Here is a 14066-nt window from a genome sequence, read left to right as displayed (position 1 = left end):
TGTGCTATCAGCACATGGGGCCTCAGTGTGTTTTTAGCTGCGGCGCTGGAGCTTTGCAACAATGCCGCTCCCTGGTGGCAGCAGCAGCGATGACAAACGGTTCCTGGAGCCATCGACTGCCCTGGTGAGGAGTTTGGGTTGTGAGTAGATAAAGCTGACTGATTAACATTTGATTGATCTGAACACAAAACAAGTGTAAAACCTACATGTTTTGCGTGAGATTATGTCAGTGGCAGAAGAAGTATTCAGATTTATTAATAAGCCCAATGTACTTTACATATTACAGTCAGTGTGACATTCAGCAGCTGGTTTTCATTAATATTGTGTCCGCTATTATATTCTACACTATTTTTTAAAGGATCTCCTTATTCCATTAAAACTCACTCAGATGCTGCTGGATAATGTGTGTTCACATTTGTTTCTGGCTCTCATAATCCATATTCAACCATTTCAGTTATTGTTGTGCAGTATTTACTGTATACTGTACGATATTTGATTTCTTACTTTAACCTAGGTGACAGCATTTTACTCAGAAAGCCAGGTATTAAAATTGACTGTTGATGAACACAAATGCGGAAGTTCACATCAAAGCTGCCTGTTTTATATGACACTGAAATTTTCCTTTAATTCTAACGCTATAATGATGTCTTCCTGCTCCTCCTTATAGGCTCAGATTAATTTATCCAGGGATATTCTGTATGTTTGTGTGTTTCCTGGTGTGTGGATTTAACCGGACCTTGCAGATTTCTCACGTTTCACCTGCACAAACTGGGCCTTGATGACAGAGGAAAGAAAACAAGCTCCGTCAGGTAGGCGAGACAGGTGGTTGTCTGGGTAGCAAATGTTTGGAAACTCAGAATGAGATTAGGAAAGAAAGAGACACTTTAATTTTTATATCTGGGTGAACAACTGAACACTTGCCAACATATGAAATCTAAAATGTTTATCAAATTTGAGTTAGGTTCTGATTTAAAGCTTCAGAAAGAAAGAAAACATTTTCTAAGGGACTGAAGAAAAAGACTTAAGTTTAAAGGTTATGTCCTTTTCAATTCATTCATTCAATTCAACTATTTCTGTGAATATCAGAGCAGGCAATGAGCTGATAGAAGGTTAGAAGATAAGATATTGGTATCCATCTGCATACTGTAAAAGGAATTAGACAATAACTAATGTTAAAATGTATAATACAAAGGTGTTTTTTTTAATGGTCCGTTACTGAAAGAGGAGTTACAGCGAGCAGGAGGTGACCCGACCACCACTGCTGCTGCACATGGAGGAGTTAAGGAGTGACTCCAGCTTCTCCACTTGGATTCCAGATAAGATCTAACACAATGGACAAATATGGCAGCCTTACTGAACTAAAAAGAAAAAAAAATTCATAGTCCACTAACTGAAAAAAACAACTTTTGACTTGACTGAACTAAACTGGAAATTTCCTCAAGAAAGGATGCAACTATATAACTGAAGAAGATAAAAATAAGGATTGAAAAGTTATTCACTGAACTTTGAATTTAATTACCCTGGTATAGAAATGTATTTATTTTGTTTGTTTGTTTTTTCATGAGTGAATCAAATATTTGATATTTGATAACTTGCTCAGTTATTCAGCCTATACTCACATGAGCGTTGTCTTTTTTCTATTCTGAGTAAAACAAATGTTATTGCACAGAGCAGTGGTCGTGTTCAGTTATGATTCTCCTCACAAGAGCCCAGATTTTAAATATTGGTGTCTTAGTATTTTATTGGCATCTCACCCATCTCCTCATAACCAGTGGTTACACATACATGTATTTTTCCACTCTTTATTTACTAATCTATTTATATATTTGCACATTTATTTATTTATTTCTAAATGTATTACTTTTTAAATAATAGAACATACATACAGTGCAAACCTTCTACTTTCATTAGTCAGGGGCCACATCGTGTGACCACATGACACCCTTGTGACATTGTTCAGATGCAACACATTTTTAGGTTTATCAGGTTTTAAACTGTACCTGCAGGTGGAGACAGAGACCAGAGGACAGATGCGATATTAGACCAGAGAGTAGAGGCATGCTCACTGTTCATGTGAACCGAGGGGGGACAATTAACGTACATGGACATAGACAAGAGCTGACTGTTGTAAAAATCCCTGCTGCTGAAACATTACACCCACATGAAGTGAAGGAGCAAGAACTGACATCATGTGTGGGTGTGCAGGGTTTGCAGGTACCAGGTAAACATCATAACGCCAACCTTTATAATCAGAGGGATGTCAGTTAATAATCAGAGGGATATCAGTTAATATTGAAAAGTAGTTTCAGTGATAGCACCGGAAAAAAAGTACAATTTAAGACGTCAGTGGAGTTAAGGATTGGCTTTACTTGCAGATCAAGAAGATGGGAAATCCAAATGTTTGTATTTATTTTTGTCACACTTATGCATGCAGACTATTCAAATCAATCTGTACTTCCAACAGCATTACCATGTCGCAATGTAACTTCAAGACAAATATGATGCTCAATTTGATGGACTTTTAAGCATGTTTCACATTTTGCATAATTAATCTGCGACAGTTACCAGTTAAAGCTGCAGTGAAAATTATTTTATATTGAGGATACTGGACTGCATGACTGTGAAAAACTCCACCTTCATCATCCAGCTGAACATAGCAACACACGTAGCAGTTCATTTCTGTGTCACCTTTGTCTCATCAGCCAGTTAATCCTCTGTAGATTGCACCGCGCCAAAACCCCAGGAATCCACAGGTATCCCTTTTAGGTTCTTGCAAGAATCTGGGTCGTATCTGGATATTTTTTAATGTGACATCTTTCAGTGTCGTGATCGGAGCACGACCAGTCCAGATTTCGTCATATGTGGGTCATAATTTGAAATATCTAGGAAACTACATCTCTGGATTCTTGGGTATTTTGGGCAGTGTTGCATTTGCACCTCCAGTGAGTCAAGCTTTCCAGCCGTCCCTGTTTCTGAACGACTTCTCGTGAACTCTGACCTTTGTCTCCTGTGTGGTCCCTACATTGGCATCTGTTCCTTGGTTGAAGATTGTTACAAATGTATTCATATGATTATTTATTTCATAATGTCATTTATTTGATATTTGAGACTTTGGGGCTCCATAGATGAGAGGCCTGCTTGCACATGAATGACTGGCCCTTGTGTTGGTTACAGAGGGGCGGATCATGTAAAATGATACCCTCTGCATTTAGCATGTGGAGATAACAGGATTGATGCTACATTAAAAAAAAACCCATAAAGTCTCTCAGTGGTTCAATGCTGAAAAGAGGAATGAGTCTGTTGACAGAAAATGTCGTCTGGAGACCTGATCAACTTTTTACATTTTTTTATTGTGCGCATCCAACATATCTCTGGACATGTAGTATCTATATTATTTAATAAGTGTAACTTCACCATCTTATATTGATCTCAATCTGTGCACCCAGTCTGTCTTGAAAGCATGGGGTCAGTCATCTCACCTCATTCCACAGGGTCTGTACTGCGTCTGCATGCCTCAACTCCACACCCAAGCACATGTACACATCCCTCCAACACTCGTGGTGACGGCCCTACCCTAAATAACTTAGCACCCCTTCCTCACAGCACAGGGAGGGACACTGAAGGAGAAAGTGTGTGAGGAAGAGTGTGTGACAGAGAGAGAGTAAGAGGATGAGAGTTGATATCTGAGAGGTGATGGTGTCTTTGGCCCATGTGGTCACATGGATTCACACTATGTGTGTGAAGAGCAACAGATACAAACATATCTGTTTAAATGATCCACGAAGATTCACGAGGAGATCCTGATTCTGGACCATTTCAGTCGAAGGGTTGAACCGGAGCAGGTTCAGATGTTAGATTGTTGGAGATATTTCCTAGAAGACTCAACAGGACTGACAACGTGTGGACTAATCATCCTGAATGGATCTACAAGTTCTCGTCTATGAGACAATAGTCGGGATATTTGTGAACGATGAGTCAGTGTGATTTCTCATCTGACAGGTGAGTGTATGTGCCTGTCTGGGCAGCTTGAGCTCCTGCAGGAGATCTCATAGAGGGATCTTTCCTCTATGCTCTGATTCAACAACACAGAAATAGAGTTTCAGAAAGTCCCCACCAAGTCTATAAACACAGCAGAGAGAGAGGAGGGAGAATCTGCTGGAGCAACAGGATAACAGTGGCCTGAAAACCTAGTCCCCACCTACCCACACAAGATATCAAGAACATCTTAAAGCACCTGAGCATCCTGCTATTCTTCCACATGTTCGTCAAGGACTTTCAGCATTGTTTGAGCAAAGGGGCAAAGACATTTATTTATGTTTGAAGGTCGGACTTTGGAGGCGGCAGTGTTTTCCAGGACTGTAACAGTATTGTGAAAACTAGACGTGAATGACAAGATCACAGAGAGGCAGAAACTGAGAGAGGCTGCTTCATGGGAGACGCGAGGTGAAAGCACACAAGACTAATTTTAGAATGTAAGTGTATTGATTCTTTAGATCAATGAGAGTAATTTATACTTTTTGCTTTTGTTTGATAGATGTCATCAAGACACTGGATAACGTCACAGAACTTAAGCTAAAAACTTGAAATCTTGTTAGACTTGGTTAGACTCTACATCATCCTCTGTTGTGCAACCACTCACTTGCTCATCACTACTGGACAAATCTCTTTGAGACCCTGACGGACTGTTACCTCTTGGATACTGACTCCTCAACGTCTCTACACACCCAGTCATGGATTCACAGGGTGGTCCATACCTCAACAAGAAGGCACTCTGCTCACCTCTGGGTGCTGCCCGCCTCTGTCAGCTAGCCATGGGCTGTGCTGTGATTGCCATGGTAACCCACAGTGCTGGATACAGTGGTTCACACGGCGTGTTCTGCATGGCGGCATGGTGCTTCTCCTTTGCTATGTCGGTTGTGGTGTTCTTTCTGGACGCTACCCGTCTCTACAGCTGCCTCCCCGTATCCTGGGACAACCTGACGGTCACCTGTGCTGCCTTTGCGACACTCATGTAAGTCACATATTCAGGTGTAAATCATGATGCTCGTTTCGGTCTTTAGGGTGGTGGTGTTCACAGATAACTTGTCTGAAGGAAGTTACACTGGGAGACCTTTTTACTTTCACCACGTCCTGCAAGACCTCCATTTATCCATGTGAAGCAATTCTTCTGTCAACCCATCCACAACTCAAATACACCTCAGAGATTAGTTTTCATGTTGAATATAAGACACAACCCTTAATGAACTTTTAATCATCTTTAATCATCATCTATTAATTAGTACTCTTCCACTTATGGTAAATAAGTGAAAAACTGCTGAGGGATAGCACCACAATAAGGTTACAACAAAATAACATATCTATGTACAAATCTTTAGATAGAGTCATTAAAGGTTCCCAAGACTCTTACATTGTTTTGAGCAATACCCTCACAGTGTTAAAAATCTGACACTACCATATTTTCATTCGCTGTCCACTCTCAAAGAGGCAATTTTGTTATACTTTGCCCAGAAAATAATTAAAGTTGAAGTGTAGCCAAGAATATACTTTTTGAAGATGGGGGATTTCATGCTAAAAAGGGCCATAGCATACAAAATGTGTTGCTTGGCGGTGACGTTAACGTTGCTACTTTATAACATGAGTGTTAAATGTACAATTAGAACAAACAGGACATGACTATTTACTAAGATGACTTACTATAATTATGCTGTCAATGGGCTGGTGCTGAACAACCAGATCTCATGGTCTTCATCTGTGAATGGCATTTTGAACCATGAGCGGATGATGATTTCTTCCCTTTGCACAACCACCTGTTATCCTGATTGAGGTTGAAAGCCCTGACAAAGTTAGTAAGTGGACCTTAAGATGGACGTAAAAAGTTAAAACTAAAAACTAAAGGACCACAGGAGGTATTTCATTCAGTGCTTTTATTTAAGAAAAAGAAAAGATAAAGATTAAAAAAATACTTTATTAATCCCTAGGGAAATTCAAATTGTGCAGTATTTTAAAAAGCTACGATCTACGAGGACTTGCTGCCACTCTGCCACCTCTTTTGAAAATTTGTCCCACTATGACAGTCCTGGACATCTTTTTATCTCTGGTTTGATTACACCATATCTACACTCCTGTTTTTCTGTCTTCTGCAGATATGTGACAGCGTCGGTGGTCTACCCACTCTTCTTTGTTCGAATTGAGTGCCCCTACACCGGTTGTGATGTCCGAAATTTCCGCATTGCCGTCACCATCTGCTCCATCCTGGGTACTCTAGCCTACGGAGCTGAAGTGGCCTGGTGCCGAGCCAGGCCAGGCCAGGCAGTTGTGGGCTACATGGCCACCATCTCTGGCCTCCTCAAAGTGGTTCAGGGCTTTGTTGCCTGCATCATCTTTGGAGCTTTGGCCAACGGGAGCCAGTACACCCTTTACGCTGCGACAATCTACTGCGTAGTCGTCTATGCTTTCTGCTTCACTCTGACTGCAGTGGTGGTCATAATGACTGTGTGCGGGCGGACCAAAGCCGTGCGATGCATGCCCTTTGACCGCTTTGTGGTGGTGTGCACTCTCCTGGAAGTTCTGCTCTACCTGAGTGCATCAGTGGTGTGGCCGGTGTTCTGCTTTGACTCTAAATACGGCTCCCCTTGGAGGCCATCGTCATGCCCATGGGGAAGGTGTCCATGGGACAGCAAGGTTGTGGTGGCCGTGTTTTCTTTCGTCAACTTTGGGCTGTATGTGATGGACCTGATCTACTCCCAGAGGATACGATTTGTCTCCTCACGTTTGCCCACTAACTCTCGGGCGTAGCACCATATGGAACCCTTACTTGGCAAATTATTCATTTGCTTCATACTTTATGAGTTTGTTAGTGAATTTATTTGATATTGAAGGACACAGAATTGATTGAGGGGGAGAAATGGATACGAGGCCTAGAACGTCGCTAGTGGTGCACATGGTACACCACTAAGGCAGCCAGACACCACAAATTCAATCTGTGGAATGTGAATAATGAATTTTACTATTACGACCCCTTTGCCACACCCCACTGATGTGAAACCCCCTTCCCTCTAACTGACCCCTTCTGCCATCTGAGAGTTTTAGGCAGGGGCCCACTGGTTTGCCAAATCCTCATAAAACAGTACACCCTGACTGTTGTTGAGCTGTGGCACAACACACACTTACTTGCTACTTGTATTTCTGTTCAAATAATACATAAAAGTCCTGAATATAAATAGAAAATCCGACACTGGAATCTGTGGTATCCTTGTCATCTGCAAACCCCACACCAGGGATCGACGGACATTACCCGGGCTGCCAAAAATAAACAGGAGCGGTCTGCTCTCGTATTGAAGCTGTGACACTGCATTTAGAAGTCTTGTGTGTCTCTGTGAAATGGTTCCCTCGGTCTACAATAAAAAGTAAAACCTATTTCAAAAACCAGGCATCTCTCTACCTGCAGTTTTAGTTTTGGTTTGAAAACACACAATATTCACAGTTGCACAATTCGGACATGGTCAGTGTGACCCGGACTGTTTGCCCATTCTCGCAGAAGTTGGTAAATGTGACCTGAATATGTCTTCAACTAACAGATCAGATGTCAAAAGACTATTTACTTTACTGTTAAAAATGATCTGTGTGGTCAGATGGTTTTTGTGTACTCTAGTCTAGTGTATTGAAACAAACTAACTGATTTTACACACTGACAGAAAGCCACTATAAACAATATATTCATATAATCACTGGGTCAAATGACTATGTGTCTCATTGTGTAGCTGTCCTTCCCACAACTTTAGTGTTTTGGTTCACTCTCAGCTCACACAGTACCATCGCTCCCAGCCTATGCCACAAATTGTAGCAGGCTCTCATAAATGGGCTGCACCCCCCCTGGCCAGCACCAAACAGACAAGCCTGGAGACTAGAACATAGTGAGGCTTTTGGCAGCTTTGACTAATGAGCAAATTTTTATTTAAGTCTGCAGAGACACTAGCAGATGTCATTCGTTGCGAATGCTTGTGCAGGTGTGCAAGTGTTGTCCAGGTGGTATGTGCATAATACACAACCTGTGTGGTGATAGGTGAAGGTTTGTAAATGTAATTCTTGAACGATCTTCAATATAGATTTCACAGTGTGTCTTGTATATGCCTCTCCTGTGCCATTTCGATCATTACTTTGATCACCTCTAACAAGTGAGAGTTCAGGATATTATTCTAGTTGATCTGAATGCATGACCCGACACAGTCTAAAACTTTGGGCTCAGACTGGTCCTTAGTCATTAATTTTATTTGCTAGACAGTGTGTCTTTCTACCCTGTCATCCCTGCATCCTCTGGGGTAAAAGAGGAGTGACAGAGGCCTCTCTGGCTGCCACCTTCTCTGTCAGCAGTGTTATAGTGTTGTCTTTGACAGGAATAAAACAGAAGAAGAGCTCTCATCCTCTCAGTCTCTCTTTGTTCCCTTCTTCTTTTGATTATTCTCTCTCTTTAATTCCCCCACCCCATTGTTGTCTCACACAATATACCAGTCACCTCCTCCTCCTCCTCTTCCCATCCATCCTTCACTCCTCTCTGCTTTGGTCACCTCAGTGAATCTCATCTCTCTAATCCAGGATCAATGAATTCCCCTGTCACATCTGTGAGTGCTATGGATGTATTATATTAAGTCCTCGGGAAGCCACTGTGCCGCAGCATACGTCTAGCGAAACTGTCTCAGTGCTCAGCAGCAAATCCAACACCAGTTGGTTGCTTTTGTATCCAAATCTGTCTTAAGACCGGAGAAAACGTCACTGTGTGTCTTAGAGATTTTAACCATTGTGACAATTTTTGTAAATTAGAAAGTAAATACATGTGAATTGCAGAAAAAGCAGATGAGCAGTGGTTTATAAGTGGATTATGCAAACTGATGATGATTTTTTGCAGCCATAAATAACTTTGTGTTGTTGAAGTAACATTTTTACATATTACATATTGCATCGATCCTCTGATAAACCCGCAGGATTATTCCTGTTGACAGGCCCTTTGGAGGCAGCACTCGGTCCACTTGTACCCTTCTTCTGACCAATATTTCCACAGTGAGATGTAACATCCGTGGAGTATGATCGAGCCCAGAGAAAGCTACCACTGAACATGACGGACAGTTCTGCCACAGAGCGATCTGTAGCTCCATTAAGGCCTGTGTACTCCCTGCTCCTCTGCAGATCCCCATTTAGCAGCTGTTCCATGTTTGGCACAAATTTTACATCTCACTCCCTGCGGGCCCCTGTCTCAAACATTGCTGAGTTTCCACACACACACACACACACACAGACACACAGCCCACAGTGTATGAACTCTTCTGACAGAAATGAGCTGCGACAGGTGTCCATCATAACCGTCCCTTCCTGACTCTCCAGCCGGGGGGACATGGAGGGACAGGGGACTGCTGGCTCTCTGTCGTGACTAATCTCTGATGGCGCATGTTGCTGATGTCAGCTTTCCCCCCGTCGCTCTTGGCTCTTGTTTTGCCAAATCTTGTGTGGAACATTGTCAAAGGCTGAGTCTTTGGTCCCGGAGGATCTGAATCTGTGCCAGCTCTCCTACTCTGGCATCTTGTGGGAAGCTACTGTATACATACAGTGTTGGGCTCATTTTGGAAGCAATCCTGGCAAAGCACTCATGGCGTTCAAAGTGGAACAACTAACCGGGAGTTTAACTTTGAACAGTTTCAGGGGCAAACACAATATTGAAACATCTAGCAATACAATACATATGTAAAACCGCCTCAAACCTCCTCTGTAAATGAACCTGTAAGTAAACAGAAAATGTTATTAAACTAGCTATATCTTATGATATGTTTGGAGTCCAATGTATAAAGGTTATATAAAGTTTACATACAAATGTATTTATTAGCACGGTTTCTACGATTTTATGTGGTGTATCAGTTTAATCTTTTCTAATTGAAAACTTGTCAAAATGTATATTAATCCTGACTTCCATCTACGACCTGTTTAAGCTGCTCTTTATTCGACATCAGTGAAAAGGAGCCATGGAGCTATTTGAGATTTGTTTTCTAAATATTATCAGACATTTTGGACCAGAGAATGTAGCCCAATAAAACTAATTAAATATGCAATGAGATTTTTGATTATCCCAAAACTGGTCTTTTGAATCTTTTCCTATGATCCAGTGAGTTTTCATTTATGGGCATTTTACACTCGTACACTAGTTTTTGTTGTTAAACTGAAAAAGCCATTTTTCTCCCCTTTAGAGTATTTCTCTTAAGTCCAGTAAACACTGGTATTCTGTTGAAAGTTAAAAGCTGAGGAAGGGATTTTGTTTTCAGATGAAACTCACAGCCTCACTTCACATGAATTTCCATTTGAAGGTCAGAGTACAGAGAAGACCAGCCGGGCAACCTGTAAGTACTTAGTTACCATGTTGGTGGACACCAGGGATCCATCAGAGAGGCGCACAGTCAATCCTCCTGTGACCTCCTAGACAGAGCTCTGGCCTCTCCTACCTCCTAGCTACCTCAACACCATCATGGAGTTATGCTAAATACTTGCTGAACAGAGGATAGGAACACAGAACATGTATTAGTTATTGCACGGCTTCTCTCCTGCTGCAGGTTCTTTTGGGATTTTCAATCTGATTTGTCTGTGAGATTTTGTGATATGCTATGGGAAATCCTTTATTAGTTTGGGGTTTGACATAAAATTGAAAGCTGACACTACACTGGATGCATTAACTTCTTTGCTGTCATTTCTTTTGTATTCTGTCTTTGCCACTCATTCTCGTCTCAGACTGCAGGAGGGGAGACATATGAACACTGGGGAAAGATTTTCTGTCTGTGATATTAAATATGCACATCTTCTCTCACTCTTTCTCTGTCTCTTGGATTTTCTCAATCGCTCTCTTGTTCTTACACACCAAGACACAAAAACACACCTTTGGGTCCTAATCACTGCAGAGCAACAAATTGTTGTGAATGCTTTGCCTAGATCTGCTTGTTGCTGTGAGCTGTGTGTCACAAAAACTGAAAAAAAAAAAAAACAGATTTGTGAGTTCTGGTATTTTTAATAAACCTCTTAGGGTTTTGTCAAAAAAAGAAAGAGGGAATGAGTGTTGTCACGCCTCAGCACACATGCCGAGTCTGAGTGATAGATAGAACAGAGGCAGGCAGTGGTAAATTGACTGTGTGTGTGCATGTGTGTGTGTGTGTGTGTTTCTGACTGAGAGGCAGAGTTGCAGGGATACATCAGTGAAATTTTCAGCTTGTTTGAGATTAGGTTCGGAGAACAGTTTTGTGGGTAATTATTCCACAAACCGATGCAACGAGGGGAAGGAGACTCTGCACCGTACCTCCTCATACACTACTCCATCTGCTGCATTCTGTCACATCAGTGGGGAATAAATCATCATATTGTTCCCTAATTCCCTAAGATTTTCTGTTTTATTATGTGAGAGAACACACAAGGGGACAAGAAAACCTGCCATCCTTTACTTCAGACCTCTTCTTCTGACAAAGAAAAACGAGGCAAAATCAGGGAGGAGCTATTAAATATTAAATTATTCATGATCGATTTTTGATATTTTTTTTAGATGTTTAAATTTGAAAGATTGAAATATTAGATTAAAGGGATATTCCAGAGATTTCATATTGCACTTTTATAAGGTTGAGGGAAAACACTGGATCCTGAAGTTCCCACTATCCAACTGGATAGCATCTCTCACTAAACCACTCCACTGCCTCCCAAACAGCCCCTTCCTCCAGACTCCACACTTCCAGTTAGGACTGTCTGACTTGCTATAGAAAAATGTTCCAAGCCGAAGTGAGAATAACCCTGATGACAGCACTATGACATCATCAGGGTAATTTTGTCAGACTTGACGACGCTCCTCCAGAGCCACAGCAAACATTATACAACTGATTTCACGGGTTAAAAAAAAAGGTCCTTGCAAAATAATTGTCTACACCTGTAGAGAATTAACTTATGATATATATATATATATATCACTTTACCCAGCTGACTAGGAAGAGGAAGAGAATCCTAACAGCTGGTGCTGATGGAGCTTAACCTCAGGCCATGCATTCTGCTTTATATATAGACAGGAGCATAGGCAATCCCTCAGTCTGCATTCCTGCCCAGGGGCACTGTGAGAAAATAAATGGAATGTGGTCCCTCAGAGGAGACGTACAGTGCCACTTGTGGAGTGTAAATTTAGTCTGGTGTGGCATGAGAAACATGAAAGAAAGAGGCAGGCGGATAGACAAGAGGAGGGTCGGCCCTATTAACATGTGCAGAGGGGAGATTTTAGCATCAAACTGACAGTTACAGGCCAAGTTCAGGGCTAATGTTGAGAATATGCATTGGTGAACTACCATGGGATACGAAGCCAAACTGTATTCAAATGCCACGGCTCATTAGTGTACTTGCTGTCCAGCTCTGCTTTATTTCAGATTCTGTCAAATCTAAGGGGGAGAGCAAAACACACTCGTCTACAGTCTCCTGCTAGAATAACAATCTTTCATTCAGATTCAGCTCTCTCAAATATCACATGCCACTTCTGGTCCCATGACATGTTTTGATTCAGTTTCAAATCTCAGTGCATTTGCATTCAAAATGATCAACACTGAACATGGTTGTTCTGGTGGAAGCTTTCTCTTGCTGGGATGTGATGTAATGTTTTCTGTCCAAAATCACAAAAAAGGCAATGAACGAGGTAATGAAATCTGCTGTATCACAAAACCTGTACCTATATAAATAACAGCTGCATGTTTTTACAGGATTTTACAAGACAAAAACAACCAACCAACAGCGAGTGAAAAGGCAAGTGCTGTACAGTAACATTATTCAGAGTATTCAACAAAACATAACACAGGCTATTGTATTTATATTGTATATATTTCCACATGATGTTTCTTTTACAGTTTCACCATCACATCTTCATCAGGTAGTTCTAAGTATGTGATTAGTGGAGGAATTTCACATTTACTTAAATACTAGTAAAAAAAAAAATCCTTTACCATTCAAAAGCCCTGCATTTATTTATTTATTTATTTATTTCACTAAAGTAAAGGTAAATAATTAAAAAAAAAAAATATGCTTAAAGTCTTTATTATGCAGAATTTAACCTTTCACAGTGTTATAATACTACATACTGTAGATATCGATTTATTAAAATATAAACAGCGTAATGTTATAGTTGGTGTAATTAATGTAAAATACTTAACTTAAATACACTGTTTGTTGTTTTTATTTGTTACAATGAGTCATATTTCATAAACTGATCATTTGGAGTGGAATAAAAATGATTATATTTTCCCCTAAGTGTAGTGAACTAGAAGTATAAAATTGATTTTGTACTTAAACATTGTGCTTGAGCAAACATACTGAGTTAGTTTCCACCACTGGTGACAAATAGTGTATATAGACTTCACCTGATTCATCCCAGGTGTGAATCCCAGTTTGTGTCTGATGATTTATTCACTGATGACTGATTACCACTGAGTACTTATATGTACTAACTCTTGTTCACTTATTGCATTGTTGATCATTTGTTTAATAATGGTGAGTTTTCTCTTTGCATAAAAATGCTGACAACTTATCTGTCAACAGTTCAAATCCTCAGACCAAGATAAATTTATTATCTCATTGTAGTCAGAAAATCTCGCCTTCTAGGTTCTGAAGTCTTGGTTCTTACTGATTAATATGTAGAGGATCTGATATCTTAGACTTTTGCTTTGTTAACAATGTCAATAATTGTATATGTGGGCCTAGATGTTAACATAATTAATGATGAGGAGTGATTGTGGGTTCTTAACAGCTGGGCTATATAAAATTTATATGGACATTTTAGCTATGATTATACAAAGGTGATTTTAGAGCCAGAACAACAGTACACGGAATTTTGTTTGTGATCTACATCCTCTGTTGTTTTTTTTATAGTGTCTCTCTGGATTGAATGCCTCAGATGTGGACTGTATAGATGCTGTCAGTGGTGGCTGTGCCCAGTAAAAACATAACCTAGTTTTTAACCCACGGTTCATATATTTGACCTACTTTTCTCCTGGCGGCGTAAATCCACAGAACTGATGCAACCG

General features: G+C 40.6%; 1 protein-coding gene across 2 annotated transcripts; it reads left to right on the top strand.

Annotated features, from left to right (window-relative positions):
• The first annotated feature begins 2966 nt into the window (after positions 1-2966).
• LOC139636929 (myeloid-associated differentiation marker-like protein 2) lies at positions 2967-10840 on the top strand. 2 transcript variants are annotated; one of them, XM_071505362.1, is made up of 3 exons: positions 2967-4443; positions 4535-5011; positions 6144-10840. In XM_071505362.1, exons 2-3 carry the CDS (start codon positions 4731-4733, stop codon positions 6793-6795), a joined length of 933 nt encoding a protein of 310 aa, XP_071361463.1. In that variant the 5' UTR covers positions 2967-4443; positions 4535-4730; the 3' UTR covers positions 6796-10840. The 2 variants fall into 2 exon arrangements, with proteins under 2 accessions (XP_071361463.1, XP_071361464.1); XM_071505363.1 differs by having other exon boundaries at positions 2967-5011.
• Positions 10841-14066: the final 3226 nt, after the last annotated feature.

Source organism: Trachinotus anak, unplaced genomic scaffold (assembly GCF_046630095.1).
Source record: "Trachinotus anak isolate AG129_WGS33_773 ecotype Australia unplaced genomic scaffold, CSIRO_AGI_Tana_v1 ptg000019l, whole genome shotgun sequence".
NCBI classification, from domain to species: domain Eukaryota; kingdom Metazoa; phylum Chordata; class Actinopteri; order Carangiformes; family Carangidae; genus Trachinotus; species Trachinotus anak.
Note: the sequence above shows the minus strand (reverse complement) of the source record. Positions and strands in the feature narration are given on the sequence as shown.

Excerpts from the sequence above, each read along its gene's own strand:
- LOC139636929 (XM_071505362.1), top strand. The coding sequence starts at position 4,731 with ATGGATTCACAGGGTGGTCCATACCTCAACAAGAAGGCACTCTGCTCA. Across the intron at positions 5,012-6,143 it reads GCTGCCTTTGCGACACTCAT|ATATGTGACAGCGTCGGTGG; the intron begins GTAAGTCACATA and ends TGTCTTCTGCAG.